The sequence below is a fragment of the Coturnix japonica genome, chromosome 1 (genome assembly GCF_001577835.2).
Source record: "Coturnix japonica isolate 7356 chromosome 1, Coturnix japonica 2.1, whole genome shotgun sequence".
Classification (NCBI taxonomy): Eukaryota; Metazoa; Chordata; class Aves; order Galliformes; family Phasianidae; genus Coturnix; species Coturnix japonica.
In genome coordinates this window covers 154,239,904-154,262,158 of record NC_029516.1, presented here as the reverse complement: position 1 = coordinate 154,262,158, position 22,255 = coordinate 154,239,904, and the positions used below count along the sequence as shown (strand labels likewise).

General features: G+C 43.6%; 1 protein-coding gene across 3 annotated transcripts; it reads left to right on the top strand.

The window, feature by feature from the left end:
- The first annotated feature begins 6,925 nt into the window (after window positions 1–6,925).
- On the top strand, window positions 6,926–21,502 carry SERTM1 (serine rich and transmembrane domain containing 1). 3 transcript variants are annotated; one of them, XM_015851958.2, is made up of 3 exons: window positions 6,926–7,199; window positions 13,204–13,304; window positions 20,322–21,502. In XM_015851958.2, the coding sequence occupies exon 3, from the start codon at window positions 20,507–20,509 to the stop codon at window positions 20,828–20,830; it is 324 nt and encodes a 107-aa protein (XP_015707444.1). In that variant the 5' UTR covers window positions 6,926–7,199; window positions 13,204–13,304; window positions 20,322–20,506; the 3' UTR covers window positions 20,831–21,502. The 3 variants fall into 3 exon arrangements, with proteins under 3 accessions (XP_015707444.1, XP_015707442.1, XP_015707443.1); XM_015851956.2 differs by lacking the exon at window positions 6,926–7,199 and adding an exon at window positions 7,239–7,571; XM_015851957.2 differs by lacking the exon at window positions 6,926–7,199 and adding an exon at window positions 7,450–7,571.
- Window positions 21,503–22,255: the final 753 nt, after the last annotated feature.

Sequence of the window (22,255 nt, the reverse complement as noted above, 5' to 3'; positions counted from 1 at the left end):
TGTCTCAAAATAATAATAATTTTAAAAAGCTCTGAAAACTGTGCTTGCTATTGGCAAACCTTTGGGAAGAAAGGTCCAAGTTAACCTCAGATTCTTTACCTTTGGTATTATCAGATTCTGAACTGGTAAGAAATGCAGTTTTTATTTACGCCAAAGTGTTGAATTTGAATAACAAAAAGAGGGAGGAACAGCTGTTATTTCTTCACTCTTGGTTGGTGACAGAAACTGCATTTCATTACAGGGTTGAGATGAAAAGCTAATTTCCTCAGCACACAGGCTGCCTTGTTTGGGTGCACGCTCAGGAATTGGTACATTATTAGAATTGTTCTATTTCAGTGCTGATGCCAGAGCATTTTATGTTACCACTCTCTGAATAATTAGCTGGGGTCATCCTACAGTTCACAGATCTCTGATTCTGATGAAGCTGGGGCACTGCTGGATATAGCAGTGTTACCCTTTGGAGATAAAAAGAAGCAGTGGCCACTGACCTTTGAGATATTAAAATTATCAAAAAAACCTCTCACTTCTCTGAATGATAATGAACCCTCTTTCCTTAGATAGCTCTACATTTCCCTCAGCTTCAAACCTATTACTGTTTTAAAATAAAAAATAAAAAGAGAGGAAAAAAAAAGAAGTGTCTTCTAAAAAGACCAGACCCCTTTGGGAACACTTCATCTGACACATATAAGGAGATGGGATGCTGTAGCTGTGCTTCATCCTTTGGGTAAAAAGCATATCCACGTGAGACATGTCTTGTGCTTTGGTTTTATTTCCCTTCCTCTGTCTGCTCCTCAGCAAGCTGTGTAGGTTTCAGACACAAGGCCCCAATGAGATTTGTCTCTGCAATCACTGGTTTACTATTTTGTGAGCAGAAGATTCATCTTTTTACTGGATTTACTCTCTGTGGTGGAGGTCCTGGATTTCATTTATGTTTTGGCCACTTTGGAATGCTCTGGCAGTGTAATGGGGCATTAAAATCATCTCAGACCACATTTGTACTCACTCTAAAGCACTTCTGCTCTGACAGAGTGATATAAATTGGCTGTAGAGCGCATGGGGATCAGACTTACTGGGTTCTGATTAGCTAACAGCTACATTGTTGTCTTTGAAAATGGCATCAACATGAAGACATTAGAGGTAAAGACTGCAGAGTACCTCTGTCCAGGGTATATGCAGTGCTCATCAATGGATGTAGTTGCCACAGCAGCCAAGTGTGTCTGTGGAAAGAACTAATACAGAATTATGTCTAGAAGGACACTGTAAGGAGAGATGCTCTGAGCTGGAAATGTATCAGAAACTATTAGAGAGAATAGCATTGGCTCATTATTTTTGTGAATACAGTCATGAAACTGAGGAAGCACACTGTGCAGCCGAGACTGTGCTGTAATGTTTGGAGGCCATGCTCAGCTACACATGGAAAAAGGCACATGCATATAATCAAACATAACAATCAACTGCCTTTATCAGTAAGGGCCACAGATATATATAGGTATATGTAAATGGATAACTATTAGAGTACAGCCATGGTTCAGCCCAGTTTGGCCTAGTTCCATGACAGGGGTCAAAAGGACCCCACAGACTCACACCCCATTGAAAATAGGGGCTGTGGAGTACATTTGGGAGAAGCTGGAATTTGGAAATCCTGGTTTGGCACTTAAAGCTCTTCTGTCCCTATGCTGAGATCAATGCAGGCACAGAACTCTGCCCAGATTGCATTTCAGTGCTCTGAATTAAGTCATCAAAGAAAAAAAGGGCAGGATTTGGCTGTCAGAGTGCACATATTCACAGGTATCTTGTGGGAGCTGAGTGCCCAAGATCCCACTGCAGACAATGGAGTACCTGGGCTCAGCCCAATTGTATGCCAATGTCATTGGAGATATCCCTTTGCATCCCACTTGTTTCCCAGTTACCAGCTGAGAACTACACAAATGTTCTTATCTACAATCACTGTACAATGCCTCTGACATCTAAAACATCATGGATGCCTCTCTGTGGGCAATGGAGTTAGGCCCAACATGCCACAAATTATGAGTTTAATCTGACATTGCCAATCCTTACACAAAATAGAAATCACTAAAATCACACACACCACTTATCACACTGTTTGTACAGAGTTCATTGCAACCTCCCCATCGGGCTTTGTTGGTTGTTCCTGCATCTGTTCCCAGAAGCTGGACACCAGAAGACAGCATTGGCTGACCTTGGACATTATGTGTGTACCCAACACACCTCACTGCAGACATATCCTACACAAAAAGCTGACTGAGAAACATTGAAGAGATGCCATGATAGATGTTAACTATTAACAGACAAAGCTGCTCCACGCCAGAGCTTCATTCCACAGTCTGTGAGGTGCTTGTCCTTTTATTAGCATCTCAATTGATTTATATTATACAAATGACATTTAGGGAAATGAGCTGACCATTATACTGCAGGACTCTCATTAAAGATAACCCTTCCTTAGACTGCCTGATGGCAAAGTTCCTAAGTGGATCGGTAGGAAGCACTGAGGGAATGGATGAGCGTTGTGGTGACTACTTTTAGCGGACACTGAAGGTAATTAAAAAGACTATAGGTGTCAGGAGTATTCCAGGTCTAATAGTGGCCTAAAAGTATTTTAAAAACATCTAATGACGGAGTCAATTGAGCTTTAAAAATCATTTAGGATATTAGCTTGCACCTGCGTTAATAAGTAGCTTCTTTGTGACGGAGGAATTAGAAGTTAAATATTGGCTCATAAGGTCTTTAAAGTCTTTTCCTACATGCAGTGTTGGCCATTATCAAACCGCAATGTTTATGCAAATTGTAGCACAGAAGCCTGTTCAGTATCCAGCAGTGTTCCCCTGCAAACTCATTAGCTTTCAGCCTCAAGATAAAATATATGCTGAACACAGTGCTACAAGCTGAGGACAAATTCAGGTGCTAGGAGAACATGGTCATGTTTGGGAAGGAGCAGCTACTTACTGGAGGTGACAGTGTTTATTAGGAAAGAACTATCTGTCCAAATTGCAAAGAGTTTTATTTTTATCTTGGCTCTTACCAGACCTGAGTTCTCTATATGTAAACGTTTACAATGTACATCTCAGCTGGACGGCTAAGGATCTGATATTTCAGGCGAGGATTTAGTTCATTTAACTGCTGTGTGCCTCTGTCTTATGAGTGCAATGAGGCAGCCCTTTCTGAGCTATTTCTTAGATTTCCCAGACATTCAAATTGAGAAAAGTGAATGGATTTAAGGCTATCAGAAACTGAATTCATGTACATAGACTTCCATGTATAAGAACTCCCTCTGGAGGATTTCATAGTCATCTACCTCTTTCCATTGACAGCTAAGTTTCAACACTCCAGAAAGCCTAATCCTATTGACTCTGATGTGCAATTTGGTGAGCAGCATCCAACCAAGTGCTTCAGTGTGTACATTACAATGCCTTGGTGAAGACAAAAAGAACCAGATATAGTTCCTAACCAGGAAGATAAAAGGAGAAATTTGGACAAAACATTTCTGTGTTGATCGATTTTATGACAACAGGAAAAGTTCAGAGTCTTGTGCTGTAAAATCCCAAAGGAGGTTGGGATTACATCATATTCTTCAGTCTAAGTCCCCCAGACTGTGGCACAACTGCAAACCACGTTCAGGAGGTGAAACAAGTAGAGAGCAACTCCTAAACATAGTGATGAGTGATGCAGGAATTCTGTCGGCAGTAATGCAGGAGAATCATACTGCTGCTTGCTTACTGCACCACTTGCAGCCTCAGAGCAGGTATAGGGAAATGTATCAAGAACTCTTAAAGCAAAAACAACAATAATAATAACAACAAATTTCTTGTACTCTGTGGTAGAGAGTCCTCTCCAGACAAAGTGTCTAATGGGAAGCCCAAGGGCAGTTATGGTGACACAGAGCCCAGGTGGACTAAGCATCGATCAATCCACATCTTATCACTATGCCTTTTCCAAAGTTCCCCACCCCCACACAAAGTGTTCTCCAGTTCTCCAACTGGCTGCTCTGGACTTGAAGGCAAAATCAGTGCATTGCTGACTGTAGCATGAAAAAAATATATATTTATAGTGGCTTTGAAAGGACTTTTTTTGTGCTCTTATCACTTGGAAGATACCCACATGTTTTTCTGCTTTGCTGCTCCTTCATCCATTTTTCAAAGCTTCTCTGAGAATATCTTTTGTGCCTTCCTGTTTCTTTCTCCCCGTTTAATGCCGCAACCAAACATTTGGCTTTGCAAAGCATTTTGAGATCCATTATTCATAAAAGCCTGTCCTAAGGAAGGGCCAGCTCACTCTGTGCTCTTTGCTCAGAAGGAGAGAAGGAGGAAGAGGAATAGAACCATGAGTTAATTACTGCCGAGCAGCAGTGTTTCCCACCACCAGCCTCCTGTGTGAGGTCCTGATGCACTGCCAAAGCTGTATCTTGCTGACAAGTCCCCTGGGGCTGCTTTAAGTGATGGCATTGAGCTGTTCACAGCACATGAACACAATGAGCAATAGGACATCAGTGATGTAACCCATGCAAAAAGACATCCAGAAATGTCAATGAGAAGCACCTTTCTGCCCTGGCACTTTGTGTAGCTTTACAAGCTAGGATGGTGTGTCCTAGCACGCATTGTGAGATAACCTGAGTAGGTGTGCACCTGACTTCTGAGCTTCCCCCAAAGTCCAGGATGATCACCAGCTTGATGCATTCACCAGCATTTAGGATTCTCCTCACTCCCCAGTGGATTAAGGTTTCAACTCTAATTCTCTGGAGTGAAAAAAGACCAAGGTATCACCATTTGTTTTCTTTACAAAGCACCGACACTTTGGTCAGTGCTAGCAACTGCATGCCTGGCTCAGCAGACACTTCACTGCTGTTCCATTTGTCTTTTTTCTCTCTTCTTTCTCCTGCTTGTCCTCAGGGGAAAATTCTTGCTGTCTGTCCCAGTTTGTAATTACACTGCTGGAATAATTGAGCTGTAATGAGAAGAATCATTTCCAAAGCCAATCATATCCTGGGCTGCAACCAAAGCAACGTGGCCAGCAGGGTGAGGGAGGTGATCCTGCCCTTCTGCTCTGAGCTGTGAGACCCCACCTGGAGTATTGTGTCCAGATGTGGAATCCTCAGTACGTACAGGAGAGACATGGAGTGCATCCAGAGGAGGCCCACAAAAATGATCCAAGGGATGGAACACCTCTCCTATGAGGACAGGCTGAGAGAGCTGGGGCTGTTCAGCCTGGAGAAGAGAAGGCCCTGAGGTGACCTGAGAGCAGCATTTCAGTATCTGATGAGAGGCTATAAGAAGGAAAGGGACAGCAGGGTTTGTTGTGATAATTCAAGGGAAAATGATTTCTAACTAAAAGACAGAAGGTTTAGATTGGATATAAGGAAGAGATATTTTACAATAAGGGTGCTGAGGCACTGGAACAGGCTGCCTAGAAATGTGGTGGACAGCACATCCCTGAACATTCAGAGTCAGTCTAGATGGGGCTATGAGCAGCTGATTGAGCTGTAGGTGTCCCTGTTCATTGCAGGGGAGTCAGACTAGATGACCTTTAAAGGTCCCTTTCAACTCAAACAATTTTACAACTCTTGCCTTTTTCTCTTTTTGAGTAGCAAACATTTTACTTTACTTCTTTTGCTTCTCCCATGTCTCGGAGCATTATGCCTGGGTCCCAGTTTATATGACAAATCAATATGAGAATTTCAATCATCGTCTCTGTCTGTTTACAGTGAGTGACATCCAGCACAGAGGACTGCTTGAAGGAGTCAGAGTACACAAACAAGAAAGGATATTGCAAGTTCTCAGTGTTTTTGTTAAAATGGTTATGGCAGGATTCTTCACCTCCATAATCCAATCATTGCTAGAAGGGCAGTAGGTGTCCTCAATATTTATTTCCTTACAGTTTCAACAGGTTTAGTGTGTTATTGCCTCAGTAGCTCATGTAATCAATCAGCCCACTGGGAAATGTGACCTTTTCGGCAGCTGCTGCACATTGAGCTGAGCCAGAGGTCTGCCTTCAAGGCTGGGGATACCATAGCATAGAACCACAGAGTCACTGAATTGAGTCCAACCCCTTTGCAATGAACAGGGACCCCTGCAGCTTGATCAGGATGCTCAGAGACCATCCAGACCAACCTTAAATGTCTCTAGGAATGGGGCATCCAACACAGTTCTGATTCTCTGATCTTTTTGTGTTCCTGCACCACAGACATGACTCTTCCCCTCGAGCAGCCCAACCCTAAACACCACCCAATCAACCAATCAAAACCTCTGATTTCCTTTCTCTTGGTGAAATGCAGAAAGAGAATTTTTGCTGCTTATAAGTCAAACCCATCTCCTTTGTGTGCCACTGACATCAAGGAGAAATTTGCTTCATTCATTCATTCATTGTGAATGATTTTCCCTTTATAATTTCTCTTGTATTTACTTATTCAAGCACGTTGTTCCACCCAAAACCAGCTCCGTGTCATGGCATCCCAATCTGCTCCTCTCTTGCAGTCTGTATGAACAAAAACCCAACTCACAGCAGTACCTCCACAGTACATCATAAGCTGTGTGGCTCCCAGAAAGCAATTTAAAACAAAGAACAACCTTTCCCAACAACCTTTTCAGAACTCCACATGGACATTAGCCAGACACAAGACTGAGCTGCAGAGGTTGCATTAAACTCCCCATCTGCTCTTCATGCCGCTCACTGCTGATTTATAACCCACAGTAAAGTCATTTGGCCCAAAACAAATCATCGTGGCTCAGATGAGTGCACCAGAAACCAGCTGAGCCTTTTCTCCCACTGTCCCCAGGCAGGAATATGTTCTAGCCAGGAAAAATTGCCCAATATTTATGATTCCAGAGTACGTGATACCTGCAGCTACGCCACTCTCCAAACAAACCAGCGAAGCCAGATTTTGTTCTCATTTATGACACTTTTTAGGCAGTGTCTCGGTTGCTCTGGGCTCAACTATTCCTTTACTCTTGTGTCAAGGATGGCAAAGCATCCCTGAGGGTCTCAGCAGCTGTTTTGAGAACTCGGAGCAGAGTTCAGAAGGACTCTTACAAGATTGTGTTCACCTCCCTGCTCTCTGTGGGGGCCCAGCTCCTGGCTGCAATGCTGTGCTGAGAATTCCTCCAAGGAGACCCCGTGGCATTTCCCTTGGGCTGCCTGCCCGCTTCGATGCGCTTTGGGCAAGGACCAGCCTCGAGAGATGGAGAGCGGTGCGTGTCAGCTGCGTGTTACAGGGCTACCGTGGGATGCTGTGCCAGCCGTTAGGACGGGCACGTATGATGGCATTAGTGATGACTTATATCCAAAAACCAGCGGAACAGAAGGATTTCGGGCAATCTGCGAGGGGACCCCGCATCGCACCGCACCCACCTCCCCCGGGAGCCGGGGCCGAAGCGGGCTCTCCCCTCCTCCGGTTCCACCGCACCGCCCCGGGGCCGGGGGCCGCCCGCGGGCAGGGGACGGGCGAGGGGCGGGCAAGGGGCGGTGCTGCATGCGGGGCCGCGCGGGACGGCGGCGGCAGCGGAGCCGGAGCCGGGCAGGGGTGGCCGCGACGGAAGCGGAGCAGAGCGGAGCCGGGCGCGGTGAGCGGAGCTAGAGGGAGGGGGGTCCTCGGAGCCCGGGTCTGGTCCTGTCCCTGAGGGCTTTGTGGTTTGTTTTGTTCTTTTAAGGGAGGTTAGCACTTGGCTTGGGTTTCGTTTTATTGGTTGTGGGGTTGTTTTGGTGTTTTGTTTTTGGGTTTGGTTGTTTTTCGTTGCGATTGCTGGCGGGGCCGTGCCGCTGGTGTTGATGCTCGGAGCTGCGCAGGTTGCCCCGATTCTGCTGCCACGGGTCAGCCAGTGCTCTCGGAACCCAGAGCGATCGGCTTTCACAAGCGTTTGACCTCGGTGTGCGCCGAGCCCACGTTTAGTTGTGTCCCAAAGGTGCTTTGGCAAGAACCCGGTTTTGTCCTTCCCGAGTCCGCGCGTTGTCTGAGTGTTTGGCTGGAGCACTTTCTTTTATCAGAGGAATGGCTTTGGCTGGAGGCAGGCAGGGATGCACAGGTTGCTTTCTCCATCGCAGGGACGCTGCAGCTGGGAGCTCTGGTGGTGCAGAGCGTTGGGTCAGAGCCGTGCATCGCCTTGGTGGCTCTCTGGGCACAAGGAGTGGTTGGCAAACGTGTGCTCGTTTGCACTGTTTGTGGGAAGACAACAGCAAAGAAACCGCTCCCTCTGCGAATGAATTCTAAGGCGTCTGTCCTGTGGGCTGGGAGATGAACGGAGCTTAGATTACACAGTGCGGAAAAATAAACCTGGAGGGATGCACAGAAATGCGCCCTATCCAAAGACTTTGTGTCCAGCTATGAGCTCTGAGCTGTCACAGTATCATTTCAGTGGGGGTAACAAAGTTTGGGACAGAGGAAGCAAAGTGAACTCTGCCCATCCTTGCAGATGTTTAAGTAGTAGTGGTAAGGAGATGATGAAAATATTGCTTAAAGCCTGGGCATGTGCCAGCCTTCTTAGCATGTATGTAAGTAAAGAAAATTAGGAAGGTATAGTTAGTGTTATTAAATGTAATTTGTAGATATTTATAGCAGATTGGAACAAAGATAAATAAAAAAGTGTATGAAATCTGGAGGCTAGAGCAGGTACATGGTGCTGTCAGCTTTATTCCAATAAAGGATCCAGCTGAAGGATGGATATCTGTTGCTGTATTGTTTTGCTTTTCTGCGGTCATTTCGACCCTGTGCTGAGTTTTCTGAGCCTGAACAGTCTGAAATGATGGACAGTCTGAAAGCGGTCTCCTTTTCTCTGCTGTATTGACTAGAAGGGCCTGTCCCTGTTAGGGATGGTGCTGTTGGCTATCACTGTGTGTCTGCTCTGGTGTGCAGGCATGCCTGCCTGCAAGCTGCTGCTTGTCATGTCCAGGATGCTTTCACTGCAGTCAGCAAGAGAAATGCTCTTGCACCTGGAGCTGACGAGGAAAGGGTCCTGGGCTACTTCAGCATCTAAGTGTACTCTAATATCATCACCCATTTGGTGGGTGTGCATGTATGGTAATATTTGGCATAAGAAGTTCTTGCTATTTGCATTTCGTTAACCTTTTCAAACATAAAAGGCTGGCTGGGGTAGCTGGTGTCTGCCAAATGTCTTGGTTCATAATTGGGTCTTAGTGGTGCACTGCAAATTATAAATGGTGTTCTGTGAATTCCCCATCAGAAGCAGGAAGCAGCGCAGTTCTCCTCCTGGCGCCCCATCGACGCAGAAGCGTAAGAGGAATTAGCTCAGCCGCAGAGCACGTCTAGAAGTTACTGATGTTCCTGATGGGCTTGAGGCTTGCAATTTAAATATTGAGAAGTTGTGACATTTTCATCTCTCTTTCTCTAACACCCTCCTGCAAGCACTCCTGCCCTTGTGTCTTCATAACTGCAGTTGCCTCCCTTTCCTGATTTGCACAGAGGAAATCCTGTTACGGCACAGCCTGTCTGCAGTGCTGTTGCAAAAAGCCACCTCCAAGCCTTGGCTGCATCTCCCCTCTCTGTCATCCTGCTGTCTGTTGCCCTTTCCCTGCTCCATTGGACACATCAGCTGCAGGCTTTGCATTCAGAATCCTGTCTGGGGTCCTATATGTGACATCCCAGCTCTCCTGCTTTTCCAAGATATAGCCCCTGAGCTTCAATCACCCTGTGTTCCCAGCATCCATCTTCCTTCCTATCACCTCTGTATTTCCCCAAGCTTTGCCTTGCGCTTCCTTGTCATATGGGTGCCCTGTCTGACACGTCATTAATTTCCTTGATACATCCAAACACGTCCACTTTTGATGCCTTCTGTAGCTGTCTGATGCAGAGAGAAGCCCTCACTGCACTGCCACACATCCCTGTCACTGGAATCAGTCTGGGGCTGGATTTGAGCACAATGGTGTCCTCTAAGGCTGGGACACCTGACAGGCAGTGTCGCACAGATAACTCTATCTGGCACCAGCAGCAGTGTCCTTCCATGCTCTGTGATTAGCGTTAGCTCTCTGCACTTGCTCCTTTTGACATTTCAGGTGCAACCCTGCCCCCTTATGCTTACACATCACAGCTTGGTTCTCTGCAATGCCTTTTGCAACAGTTTTATCGTGGTGTCAGTTACTGCACACCGCTTTGCAAGCAATGAAAATATGTAAATGCTACACACACACCTATAGAGATGGTAATGCCACAGTCTCTTTGTCAAGGGAGGGCATGCCGCCTGTGTTGGTAGGATAAGGATGGAGATCTTTTTCATTATACAGCTGAGAGGAGACAGAGAATCAAAGCAGGAACGTTGAGTCCAGAAACAGAGTTACAGCGAGCAGAGTTGCTGTGATGGTACATCTGTGCCCAAATTCACGGGCATTCAAGCTGTGAACCACAGAACATTGTCAGTAGTGAATCTGTTTTTCTGAGGAGAAGAAATTCTGAACCAAAATGGTGTATTAACAGAGTTCTGTTAAATATATCATTCAATTTCTGTCCCAGCTTTGTATTGTACCAGGATTTCTAAGGTTTACGTGAAGTCTGCTTGATATTAGAGGGCTTCGTGCAGGCCATGTACTCAGATTGTTTTTATAAAATATATTGCTACCAGTGTATCAGCTGAATTTTACAGTAGGAAAATGTTCTCTTTTTACTGTGGACACTACTTTCTGCATAACTGTGTCACTAATTAAGGGCTGATAACCCCCTTGACTTGGTTCAGGGCCACATACTGTTCAGCATGGTATAGTGCTGCAGCACTGCTGGGGTTAACAGAGACCTGAAATCCATTCTCCTTCCGATGATCCATATTTAGCCCTTAGGCTATCTGCCTGGTAGGTGACAGGGCTGGGGCCTGGTATTTCTGAAGGTTTTTTTCCCCTTTCCCAGGAGTGATGCAAAGCAGAACCCTGCAAGGTGTTAGCTTCACAGGTGAGTGCAGTGGAGAATGAAAGCCAACCTTGAAAATCAGGACTGCTTGCCCTGGGGCTGGATGTTATATATGACAGGTTTTTCTCTGAATAAATGCTGAGGATCTGTCCCACCGGGAGCCCACACAGCTTCAGGGGGAGCTGCTTGCCCTCTGCTGCCCCAAGTCTTTGGCCACAATCATGGAGCCCCACACCAGTCCACATGCTACAAGTACAAAAGCTGGTGTTTGGGAGCTACTGCTAAGAACTAGGCACCAGCTAAAAAAGTTTGATTAACTTCTGTTTGCTCTGAGATCAATTTTATCACCCCTGGCACTCATACTGGTTGGCTCTGTGCTCCGGATGGGATCCTCTGCAGAGCTATTTGCAACCTCTGCAAAGAGGGGCGGCAGGAATGGGAGAGTAAAAAGGGAAAGTAGTGAGATCTAAAGCCATTAGGGGGAAACAAATGGCTGTTTGAATCGCGGTGTCTCCTCTTCCTGTTCATCTGGTGTCACTGAGCTTTCAGAGCTTGAATGTCTTTGACATTTGGTTGAATTTGGCAGGTGACCAACAGGAGCAAAAACAATATAAGAAAGACATGAAATGGCTGGAGAACACCTAAAGGAGGGCTACAAAGATGGAGAATCTAGAGAGCAAGGCATATAGGGAGCAGTTGAGGCCCCTGGTTTGCTCAGCGCAGAGCAGAGGAGCTGAGGGGAGGCCTGATGGCAGCTGCAGCTCCTCACAGAAAGCAGAAGGGCAGCGCTGAGCTCTGCTCTGTGTGACAGCGACTGGGCCTGAGGGAATGGTATTAAGCTTCATACTGCATCTCTGGTGTGTTTTATCAGCTCGAGGTTTTGTAGGCTCTGTTCCTTTCACCTCATTGGAGACCGGGCTTTTGTATCATGTGAAGGGTTGGATGGGCAACAGCAGTGCTCAGTGCATGTCAGGGGAGATGTCTCCTGCAGAGCCAAAAGAAAGCTAGAAAAGAAGCAAAACCATTTGTATTTGCTGTGTTTGAAATCTCTGCTGCAGAGATTTGTGCCTCTTTCCCCATAGCAGAAAGAAACAAAGGGAAGAGAAAGGTTCTCTGTTGTGGTTAGATGAAATTACAGGGCAGATTTGTGAAAGAAGAGCTTTGCATTGGATTGTTGCGTCCCTTTCTCCATCCTAACAGCAGCACCTGCCTCAGTCTGCACACTCCACCACCCAGAGAGGTGCACTCACTACCCTCACACCCAAGCAGGAGCTGGGTCCAGCCCTGGGTATGCCAACCTGAGGCTTTAACTGCAGCCTCACAGCTCTTCTCCTAGACGAGGAGATGGTCAGGAAGCTGTCTGCCTCTCTCTAGGTGGAACATCATGACACAGTCACTGTTATCAAATACAGTGTTAGCAAAACATTTGCATTTCAATTATGCTGACTTTTAACAGCTGCACTAGATAATTTTCTTTATTGAACTTGGACAGGCTTAAGCCATAAGTGATTCAGTGATGGAAGGGATGAAAGCAACATGACAATGCATTAACATTCATCCCCAGAGATCTGCTTCTCTAATGCAGTTCAAACCAAATGTGCTGAAAGGGTAGTGCTTTGAGATGTATAATGACTGTGACTGTCTTTTCTTTCCTGGAGGGGAGTATCTTCTTGAAAGTGGCCATACTTTGTTTTAATCTGTGCTGTCTGGGATTGTTTTTCAAATATAAAATCAATTTACTTTGCTTTATTAAAGGCAGTTCAGGGGCCAGGTTTTCATTTGAAGTATTGAATGAATTTAGAATGCAAAAATCTACTAGCTCTCCATGTGTACGTACAATATTCAGTTTGGGGATTTCAGGTAAGTGAATTTAAACTGCAAATTGTCTGAAATAAAGAGGAAAAGAAGTGATGGTGTATAACATAGAAAGACCTTATTCCTGGCAGGAGTCTTCAGATGATGATGTGAAATAAACAGAGATACACAGCTCCAGTGCTTATAGCAGTGCCAGGGGACAGCAGGCTGTCTTGGTCCAGGAGCACCTTGCAAAAGAAGAGGGGAAGGGTATTACTGAAACAGGTCTGTAAAGCACAGAGCAGGACATAAGTGTGATTGTTGTATTATATATGCAGTGCTGTAGGTGGACAGCTAGCAGAAATGTGGCTAGCAGAAATGGAAAACATGCCAAGACTCCATTCGCTTTGTTTTCCTCTGAAATTTCTGGCGCTGAAAAGAATCAAAATTCAGTACTTCTCTTCCATCATTTTCCTTTCTTGTTCGTTTGTTTATTTGTTTAAATAATGTGTTTATTACTGAATTCTTCATCTTTTGTTTGTTTGCTTTTTTAGAGAGGCTTTTCTCAGCATGCAGTGCCTTTAGATTTGGCTGCGATAACCAACCACATCCGGCACATTGGATTTCTGGCTTGCATTCTTCTGTTATCCTGCTTGTAAGTATTCCTTCCTTTTGCTTAGATTTTTAAGGAGCACGTTCAACTGACAGTGACTGAAGGGGTGGAAGCTTTAGGTCTAATCTCAGGTCACAATGTGAGGTCACAATGTCTTTGCTTTGCACTGATGTAAATAACTATAATGCGCAGGTGCATGGGAAATGTAAATGATAAAGGCATCTTGAGCCTACCTGAATTAATTGAGTATCCTTATAGCTCTGAGGGGTTCCTTTTCCCAGCCCCCAAACCCCAAAACAAAATATAACTTGATTTTGACCTTCAACCAAGCCATCTGGGCTGTTGTCCTCATTGATTTTTTAAATCATAAATTTAAATCATATTAGATCATAATAAAAGATTAAATTAGATCATAAATTAAAGGAAAGACTTTTCTTGTGGCAGGAAATGGATTTTTCTTTTCCTTGTGTACACTTTTATACTGAGTAAGTAGAAGATTGATCCTGTTTCTCAGGCAGAGTGGTAAAGGGATTCTGTGCTCCTGGAGAGTCCAGAGACATGAAGAAACAAGATCTTCTTATGTACTTGTGGTTTTTCAATTGCCAAAGATATTTATGAAAGGATAGGAAGAATTAAGGATCACTACTTTTCAAGGCTGGGTGGTTCCCTGTACGTAAAGTTCAATCAGTACTTTGGCATGAGCATGTAAAGGTATTTTAATGGCGTTAAATGATTTGTGTAGTGAGTTGTTCATTTGTGGTGAAATAATCCTATATGGAAAAGGAAATGAATGCATAAAACAAAGGTGGTGGGACAGAAGATAGACACATTAAACAAGAAGCTGTCTGGCCTTCACATCTATATCAAATTGACAAGGGTTGTGAGAAGTCTTAATCTCTTTCACAGATCTAGTGAAAACTTGCTGCCAGCTTTTGGAGGCAGTAATAACACCATAATAATAGGACTGAGGATGGAGGCATCTTTAAGCATCAGGAGTTTTCATCCTAGAACTGGCATCACCTTGTCTGTCTTCTGGGAGTCTGCACAATTACTCTCCTGTCAGGTCTGCTCTGATGCTGAACAAAGGAGAGGGAGTTTTTTTCCAGGTCATGAAGGGATGATATCATTATCCACTCACTCCTGGTTCTGACTTACCAGAAGGACAAAAGAGAGCAGAGAACACATCTGTGAGCAGTGCAGGGAGCAGCCCCATCCCTCACTCCCTCTGTGCTTTCCTCTGCTTCACACACATGATCACTGCATGTGTGCTTCTTCCATCTGCTCCTCTGTGTCCCTCAGGACACACATATGTGCTAGCAGGGGAGCTGGATCTGTGGAAGAACAGTGTACATGGAGGGAATGAAGCCTGGTGCACTGAGGCCATGTGGACAGATACCTCTGGGTGAGCTTCCCCAGTCCTTCCTTGGCTCAGTGAAAGGTCCCTATCCTCCCCAGAGCCATCTGTTTTGAAGAAGATTGCAGAAACCTAATTTTTTAATTGCAGCATTGCCCGTGGCAGTAAGGTTGAAGCTGCCTGATCTTTAAGGTCCCTTCCAACCCAAGCCATTCCATGATTTATCCTCTGCCTTTGGGCTGAAGTCAGTCGAAATGGCCTGAAGTTTTTAGGAAAGGAAGGCAGATGAATCCTGTATTGATGTCTGAAGGGGAAAGGAAGCTTATTGTTGTAACAGCTGTAAAAGCAAATTAAGTTCTGCACTGTTAGGAGTTGCTTACAATACAGAAATGACTTTTTAAGATACCTTCTTACCTGTAAAGGAACTGATGGAAGATCATGACAAAAGTATTATTTACACAAAATTAAAAACACTGATTTCCCTTGATGTCTGTTTGTATGCTTAAACACTTTGAAGCCTATGAAATAACCAGTGTGTTTCTCAGCCTGTAGTCACGAAAAGCCAGGAAGAGCCAAGAAAACAAAGTGCTTATCTTTGGCTGATAAACTCTAAAGAAAATGAATCTACCAGACTTATCTTTCCTTCCTGTTCCTCATTGTTAGGCACTCAGTGTAAGAGAGTATGTGCCATTAACTTACATTTCACTGTGTCTGGAGAAACAGAGTTGTTGCATCAAGGTATTCAGAGACACACAGCACAGCCAGCTGCATGGTAAAGGATTTATGACGTTGGGAAATGTAAAAAGCTCTCTGTTTACTTCATGACTTCTTGGATAGCACTGCAGCCTCATTTAAAATTCACCTTAGATTGAACAGGGAGATGACTGATGTCTCAGTGATGTTCAAGATTAAATTGCATGTGTTACACATAGCTGGGCTCCATGGACATACGCTAACTAATGACCTCCACCCCTGACCACACTGCAGTTTTCAGAAGTAGTTTTTATGATAGGTGCCATCAGAGATGTGAGCAGTTGGTAGCTTTGACACACTTTCACAGACATGCTACTGCATGGCAACTGTGATTTAGCTCTAACATAGAGGCAGTTTCTTAATCTTCACCTCCCCACTTTATCTTGCTTTCTGTGAAGGTCAGTTTGTCTATCTCTTACTTACCATAGAATAGAACAAAAGATGACAAGCCAACTGGGGCTTCTTGAAGTATCTGTCACGTAGCCCTGCTCTCAGAATAAGAAAGAGTGAGTATCAACAGCTTTGAAAAGTGATTTATACAGAGGACTGTGCACAAATGGAGAACAATACCTGCATAATGGTCTGTTTGAAAAGTGTGTATAAAGGACACCATGTATCTAGCAAAGCCTTGTCTGCTGGCCCTCATATTTGGGTGCTGAAGTAGTAGAATAAGACTTTCCTCTCTTTTGTATCTAAAGCCAGCAGAGAGTGGAGCTGAAGTCTGTGCTTCAGAGCAGCAAAGCGGTGTAACGGTGGAGTAATAGCAGGGTGGAAACTCAGCCAGATTGGAAGGACAGTATGTATGACATGGTGCAGCAGTGGGATTGGACTCAGTGATTCATGAAGGCTCTTCAGGTTGCACATCCGTGTCCTGGGATTACAGAGTTGCCTCTGAGAAAGTCATCTGAATCCAACTACATCAGAGATACCGAGTCTTCCTGCAGACAAGTCTCAGTTCTCCTGTGGTAACGAAAAACAAGAGGAACACAGTCTCCTGCTTTCAGATCAAGAGTTCATTTCCAATCATTCAGCAACAGTACTTTAAATTTAGTCTTTAGTTTAAGGAAAAAAAAACCTTTTCCAGCAGTAGACAAGGGAAAAGTATGGACCACTGCAGAAGTTGAATGCCTTGATCAGTTTGCAGGTCTCCGAAGACTGTGGGTTTATTGAAGTTAGCCACTTCCAGTTTTCTCATTACACTTTGAAGTCAGTGACAAACTTCGTAATCATTTTGCTGGGACCAAGTTTGGTCTGTAGTTATTCTGCATAGTTTTCAGAAATGCACAAACTGATTTACAGAGGAAGAAGGTGAAGCCAACATCTGGCTTTACTGAAAGTTATTCCTTTGGGAGGACTAGAGAAGAGAGACAAATGGTTGCACTACTTACCTCCTCATTTCAGAAGGAGCAGGAACCTGATCCAAGGTGGTAGCTGTAGTGCACAGGATAGAGCTGTTCTTTGAAGCCAGAAGGTCTGGTTTGCATTGTGGCAGAGGTTTGTGCACTCCCAGGGCTTTATAGCTGCATTCAGTCCAGAACTGCACTTCCACCTGACAGTCACCAGCTGAGCTGCTCTGTCTGATTTCTCACTCTTTCTGCAGTGCAGGGATTGCATCAGGGAACTTCATCAGGGATCAGTGTTAGATCTGTTTTATTTCTGTATGCTTGTTGTGCCTTTCCTATGAATGCTGTTCAGATGTTAAGAGATGATATGGTCACGCTCTCACAGGGCACTGCTGGTAACTTATTTCAGTCAGGTACTGATCCTTTAAGGCTGAGAAGGACCCAGCGTTTTAGGTGTGTATTTTTAAAATGTGTGATTAAAACAACACAATTTGCTTTGGTTTTTTTCTTCTAAAAAGATTAACTAAAGAGTCATTTTAGCTGAAGATGTATGATGAGCTCCAGTTACATGTTACATCCCTGTGCAGTGTGAGTGAGGCAGCTGGATGTGGGCCATAGTCATTTGGAATCTAAATTGATTGTGCCTCTGATCTCACCACAAAATACTCAGTTAAAAATAGCCCAGCTGGTATTGTAAGACCTATAAGGGCTCTGATCTAACAAAGCACTCACATCTCTGCTTAACTGTAAGCTTCTGGTTAGTCCTGTTTATGACTATAAATCTTTACTTGCTTCAAAGGCAGTCTTGTGCCAAAGTTCTTCCTTGTATCAGAACCAAAACCATTAATGGTAAAAGTAGAACACAGCAGATTTCAAATTTGTGAAGAATTTAAAGGCTTTTAACATCTGCCATTTTAAAGAATTTATGTGAATTAATTCCTTAAGTTATTATAGGGAAATTCAATTATTAATGGATCTGCTTTTCATTATGACAGTAATCAAGGATAAACATCTTCTATATCAAAGCTTATCTTTTAAAAAGGATAAATTAGCTGTAAGATGCTTAACTACTTCCAGAACATGAAATGAACATGTATAGTTCTGTTAGTTAATTTTGGATCACTAAATGGGAGCTAGTTCAAAAGGACTATAATCTCATAAGGATCTCTCTATTCAGTCTGTTGTGATTCATTTCATAAGGTGCTTGTAATAAATACTGCTTCTTGTTGGGATAAATACTATTAGTGTTTTATAAATCATTTATTTTAAATATATTTTAGGTGTCGGTATGAGTTACATACCGCAAAGGTAGGAATATTTTTATCTGGTATTTGCAGATGCAGTTTCATACTCCTGTATATCTTGTAGGCTTTTGGGATACTTGATTAGGGTTACCAGAAGCTCTGCAATAAAACATCTGGAATGTAAGCTTTTGTCCATCAAAACATTATGGATGTGAATATATTAGTAAATTAATCCAGGCCAGGCCATACGCCTGTCATTAGCTCTTGTGTTGAATTAGTAGCACACTTCCTGGCATGGTTTCAGCCAGTTAGCCCTCTACAAGATATGCCTGGACATATGTGAGGTTAGCAATGGCCGTCATTCACTCCCAGGGGCAGCTGTAAGTTGGCCATTCCCTCCATGGACATAAAGAGAGTTCAGCCATCTTTGTGCAGTGTGCCATGCAGGTTGTTTTCAGCATGAAAGAATAGACCTGACTTGTTCTGTTTAGTAGTATAGACATGGTCCTGAGGTATATAAAATAAATTAGGATTAAAAAAAAAAAAAAGGATTGGATTCTGCCATTTGCTTAATATTGTCTTTGTCTGCTGAGGCATGGGGCATAACCTCCTAAATGTAATTTACAGTGCAAAAATACCGCGAGTAACTGAGCAAATAACTTCAGTAGATGCACAGTATTTTTCAGTTGGCGTCTTCAAGGCTTCTTGAGTAAGAAGCAGCACCAGTGGAAAAGTATCCTATGTTTCCTAAGGAGCCTTAGTTCAGACTGGGACTTTCATGGTCAAAGCAAGTGTCAAGAAGTGTCGCCCTCTTGAAGACAGAGGAACTTTTATAAGATAGCAGAAGAAATAAGATTAAAGGAAAAAAATGGAAGGCAGAACATTGCTTAGAATAGTGCTGGGACACTTCTGTGGAAACACTGGGCAATACTTCAGCAGTTGTGTGACACATAGGAGACTATGGACTACCAAATCATTACTTTTAGGTCCTCATTCTGTCTTTCTTACTGTTGATGACAGTTTGCTCTCTTCGTTGACATGAAAACCAGTAGGATTTTCCTCAAAGCCTCTAGCTGTGAGTTAGAGATAATTTTATTAAGCTGAGACCACAGAACAAGGCCTAAAGTAAGGTCAAGATGAGAGGGCCCATGCTAGGAACTTAGAGCTGTGTGGATATTGCCTTCCTTGTGAGGAGGAAATCTCAGTTCCTTTCCTTGCTGTGTCCAAGTATCTGCAATGAGAGGTTGACCACAGACAGCAGAAATGGTTTCAGACTTGAAAGAGTGGGAGATATAGATCGGATATAAGGAAGAAGATTTTTACAGTAAGGGTGGTGAGGCACTGGCACAGGTTGACCAGAGAGGCGATGGATGCCCCATCTCTGGAGACACTCAAGATCAGGCTGGATGGAGCTCTGAGCACCTGGATGGAGCTGGAGGTGTCCCTGTTCATTGCAGGGGATTTGGACCAGCTGACCTTTATGGGTCCATTCCAATTCGATAATTCTGTGACTCTATAACAGATGGACAGAAAGATTGTATGTGGAAAGTTACAGAGAAAATGAGCTTCATTTCCTCCACACTTACACCTTGATTTATTCTGTAAGTAGGCAATAACTTACTGTGTTTAATTGAGCTGGAGCGTGTCAGCTTTTAACAAGCAATCCTCTACCAGCAAGCCTTCTCATGCTCTTCTGGGCTGCACGTGGGAATTGACCACATTGGTTTTAAAATAAAAAGTAGCTCCACATACCTCAGTCTGCTCCTCTTGTTCAACTCTGAACTCGATCACCACAGCTTCCAGGTTTAAACACAAAGTGGCTGAAGGCAAAGCTCTCCTGCTCTTGGGTAGTCCTCTCTTTGTTCCTGAGCTGCTGGGGCTACGAGCGTGAGGTGCATTTTGATCTTTGAAACCATCCGATTTGTTTCATAAGTAAATCGGGTCTGCCGGATTTTCCCATTCTGGTCACCTCAGGTAAGACATTATGGAATAAGTGACTGAAGGTGGTGGATTTGTCACCCCCAGTGGTGTTGTAGAGCCATCCTCTAGGCTGACAAACTGATGTCTTGAGAGGGGTTTTTCATTCATTGATTAGCTTTTATCCACAAGGTGAGTTTGGATTCTAGTATGGCTGTCCCATATAAAGTACAAAGCTACTCTTATTGGTCTACTCTTCAGTCAAAGAAATCCTGGGGAAGAATCAATTTTATAGGATTGATCTTTATTCTTGCATTTTGGCAAATAGAGACAGTAGTTAAGTAATGCCTCAAGAATCACAGCTCTTAAGAACTGGATTGCCGCAGGTACACATTAAATAACATTAACCAGTAAATTAATCATACTCATTTGTTTTTTTTCCTTGCAGTTCTGAAGAACACGCTATTCCTTTGCCCTGGGCTTGGGCAGTAAAGGGTAGATCTGATCGCTGGCTGACTTGTTACTTCTTCTCTGTGATGGAGAAGTGCTCATCTAAAACAAGCCCTTTGTTATGCTGCTAAAACTGCCTTTGAATACGAGATCTGTGGTGATTGTGAAAACACAAAACCCAAAATGTCGGAACCCGACCCTTCATCTGGTTTTGTAGGAAACATGGAAAATGGGACTTTTCTGGAGCTATATCCCACGTCGCTTTCAACATCTGTGGATTCATCACCTGGCCGTTTATCCAACGTCTACGTCTACGTTTCTATATTCCTCAGTCTCTTAGCTTTCCTCCTTTTGCTATTGATCATTGCACTTCAGAGGCTGAAAAACATAATTTCTTCCAGTTCCTCATACCCAGAATATAACAGCGATGCTGGAAGTTCCTTCACTAATTTAGAAGTCTGTAGTATTTCTTCCCAGCGGTCTGCTCTTTCAAACCTTTCTTCGTGAAACTAAATGAAAGGGAATATATAGGGCATGAAGAAGCTTTGTCTAGTTTCTAGGGGAGGTAGTGCATGCAACATTTGCCTTAGGAGACGATGATGAAAAGGCGGCATTTAAAGTTTACTTAGTTTTTTCTTTCCTTTTCTAGTCTTCATTTTCCCTTTTACTAATGTTGATTTTCATTTTGGATAATGACTCTTAATCATTGTTTCATGCTTGTAACTGTGATGCTGTCTTTTTCTCACACGTATGTGGTGTACATTAGGAGTATTCCTGCCAAACTGTAATATGGTTCTAAATAGATGTGTCATTTTTTTCTGCTCTAGTTGTGGCCCCTTCCCTGGTTTTGTATCAGTAATATGCTGTTTTTCCTTTTTTAATTAGGAAAGGATGAAATCTCTATTGCAAAAGTAACAAAAAATGAGCTTAAATTATCAGTATAGTTCGTGGGACAATTTAAAGTTGTTGACATTGTTTCTTTTTTCATTTTTCTTGTCTTCTTCAGTATTTATTAGTGTTTATTAAATGCAACTAAAATCCACCTCCTGAAGAATGTTACATTTGTTTATTTGTACTTCCAAATCATTCTGGATACATTGTCTGTATTTCAGTTTTTGAATCTCTGAAATCTTTGGTTAAATTAGTAAAGCAACTACAATAACTATGGTCATTGCCGAATGTGTAGAGGTATTTTTGGATTACGCTGCAAATAATTTGCCTAACAACGTGTTCCTCTGGGGGGCAGCTTTTGCTGCTGAATCACACATCTCACACAACTCCTGTGCTGACTGTGCAGCCTATTGGTACTGGGTTCCAGTACAAACCAGTGGTTTCTTTTAGAAGATCCATGTACTGTGACTGTGGCTAGTAACTGAATAGCTCCTGGAATTATCCTTTCTTTAAGCACAAGATGTTTGCAAAGCCAGCAGGAATGGAAATTGCTTGGACTGGTAAGGGTTTACTGGGGTGGACTTTGCCTTGTATTTCATATATGCACACTGGGGTGGAGGGGGGACACAAGGAGATGTTCCATTCATAGGCAGACATGCTTTGACACTAAGGAGGTGCATCATGTCCTTGCAGAAGGTGGGAAGAGTTAGGGAGAAGAAAGGCAGTGGCTCTGCTCCTTTTCTCCATGAGCATAAGGACAGGCCAGAGATGCATGACCTTTCCCAATCCTGCTCCTTTTTGCTATGCTGTAGAATTGTAGAATCACAGAATGGCCTGGGTTGAAAAGGGCCACAATGATCATCTGGTTTCAACCCCCATGCTATGTGCATGGTCACCATCCACCAGACCAGACTGCCCAGAGCCACATAACCCTGTAGCCCGTGTTATGACTCCCCTTGCCTGCAATATACGTTAGCACTCAATTTCTGCAGTAAGACAAAGAGCATTATTGTGAACAAGAGCCTAGGGCCAGCTGTGAAT

Excerpts from the sequence above, each read along its gene's own strand:
- SERTM1 (XM_015851956.2), top strand. The coding sequence starts at position 7,266 with ATGATGGCATTAGTGATGACTTATATCCAAAAACCAGCGGAACAGAAG. Across the intron at positions 7,572-13,203 it reads GCAGAGCGGAGCCGGGCGCG|AGAGGCTTTTCTCAGCATGC; the intron begins GTGAGCGGAGCT and ends TTGCTTTTTTAG. Across the intron at positions 13,305-20,321 it reads ATTCTTCTGTTATCCTGCTT|TTCTGAAGAACACGCTATTC; the intron begins GTAAGTATTCCT and ends TTTTCCTTGCAG.